Source organism: Plectropomus leopardus, unplaced genomic scaffold, assembly GCF_008729295.1.
Source record: "Plectropomus leopardus isolate mb unplaced genomic scaffold, YSFRI_Pleo_2.0 unplaced_scaffold26279, whole genome shotgun sequence".
In the NCBI taxonomy this organism is placed as follows: Eukaryota; Metazoa; Chordata; class Actinopteri; order Perciformes; family Serranidae; genus Plectropomus; species Plectropomus leopardus.
Genome location: NW_024628578.1, coordinates 1 through 1,639, shown reverse-complemented (window position 1 = coordinate 1,639; position 1,639 = coordinate 1). Strand labels below are relative to the sequence as shown.

The following is a 1,639-nucleotide window of genomic DNA, read 5'->3' as shown; positions in this document are numbered from 1 at the left end:
TATTATTATTATTATTATTGTTGTTGTTGTTGTTGTTGTTGTTGTTACTATTATTATTATTATTAGGCTATTACTAGTTTATTCACTAAGTTGAATTGTTAAATCCAGCAGGCGGCAGTAATGCAACTTTTTGTATGCTATCCGCCATGAAAAAAAAAAACAAGAAAGAAGAGGAGGAGGAAGAAAAGGAAGAAGAAGCAGCAGAAGAATAGCCGGAATAGTTTCATCATTTATAACACACCCTCCCGCGTGGCACTACTGTCAGACACATCACACACACTCAGAGTCCAGACGCGCTTTCACTCACGCCGCTGCAGAGGTGTCCACAGCCGCCATGTCCTCCAGGAAGAGGGGCCCTCCGGGGGATAACGGGGACCAGGACGCACCGCGGGCCGCCCGCAGGCAGCTCCGCGCGCACGGGAAGGGACACGTCGCCGCGCTGCTGCTCGCGAGGGGAGGAAGCAAAGGGATCCCCCTAAAAAACATCAAGATGCTGGCCGGAGTGCCGCTCCTCGGCTGGTGTGTGAGAGCCGCGGTGGACTCCGACATGTTTGACAGGTACTTATTACTGCTGTGTAAAATGTTAATGCGTTTTAATGAGAGAAAACACTCCCCAAAAATCATTCACGCTGACTGGCTGCTTTAGGGACTGTTCGTTATTGTCAATGAAAGTGGTGTGATTTTTTTAAAACCCTACCCCGACTTTTGGAAAACGCATGAAAATAATAAAGTATAAAACATATCGAAATAGCTCAACTGTATTTATTTATTTATTTATCAATTCATTTATTGATTTGTATAAGTGTCTTTAGATACTGTGGGTCTGTATACTAATATAATTATCTATTGTTAATAGAGACAGTAATCATTTTGCTAATGATGCTATTAATATGATTTTCGACCTCTGAGGTAAAGTACACACACACACACAGACACACACACATATAGAGAGAGATAATCTTGTGTAATAATGTAATGATAATACTATAAGTTAAAATACTGTACTAATACTTTAAAAACTATTGTTAGTGGGAAACATATTCTGCAGCCTGCTGATTAAAGAAAAGTGTTATATACTGCGTTACTATATATATATATGTGTGTGTGTGTGTCTATATGACTAAATATATTTTTTATATAGGTAGTTTGTTAGTAAGTACACTCGGTGTGAACAGGGATCAGATTTAAAAGTGTCATGAGAGTATTACAGATTTTAGTTTTTTCTGGCAGTGATTTTGAAGGAAAACATGCTTCTTTAAAAATCACCAAATATGTTTTGAGAAAATTTGCCAAACTTTTGAGGTTTTTTTTTAAGAAAGAAAAAAAATCACCAAAATGTTTCTTTAAAAATTTTAAAGAAAAAAATCGCCACAATGTGTTTTTTCGTTAATCATCAAAAAAGACAAAAAAAAAAGCATGCAAAGATGAAGCACTGCAAACTAGCTTTGGCTGCACCTTTATTTTTCTAGTGTTTGGGTCTCGACTGACCACGACGAGATCGAGAAGGTGGCGATCGCCTGGGGCGCCAAGGTGCACCGCAGGAGCGTCGAAGTCTCCAGAGACACTTCTACATCGCTCGAGACCATCCAAGAGTTTGCCAGGATGAACCCGGGTAAGAAATCCACACCAGGATGTGTGC

General features: G+C 39.7%; 1 protein-coding gene across 1 annotated transcript; it reads left to right on the top strand.

Annotated features, from left to right (window-relative positions):
* Window positions 1-116: 116 nt before the first annotated feature.
* Window positions 117-1,612, top strand: LOC121966906 (N-acylneuraminate cytidylyltransferase-like; the record flags this gene model as incomplete). Its single annotated transcript, XM_042516975.1, has 2 exons — window positions 117-558; window positions 1,470-1,612. Coding segments are annotated over exons 1-2 (367 nt in total), but the record flags the coding sequence as incomplete, so codon positions are not given.
* Window positions 1,613-1,639: the final 27 nt, after the last annotated feature.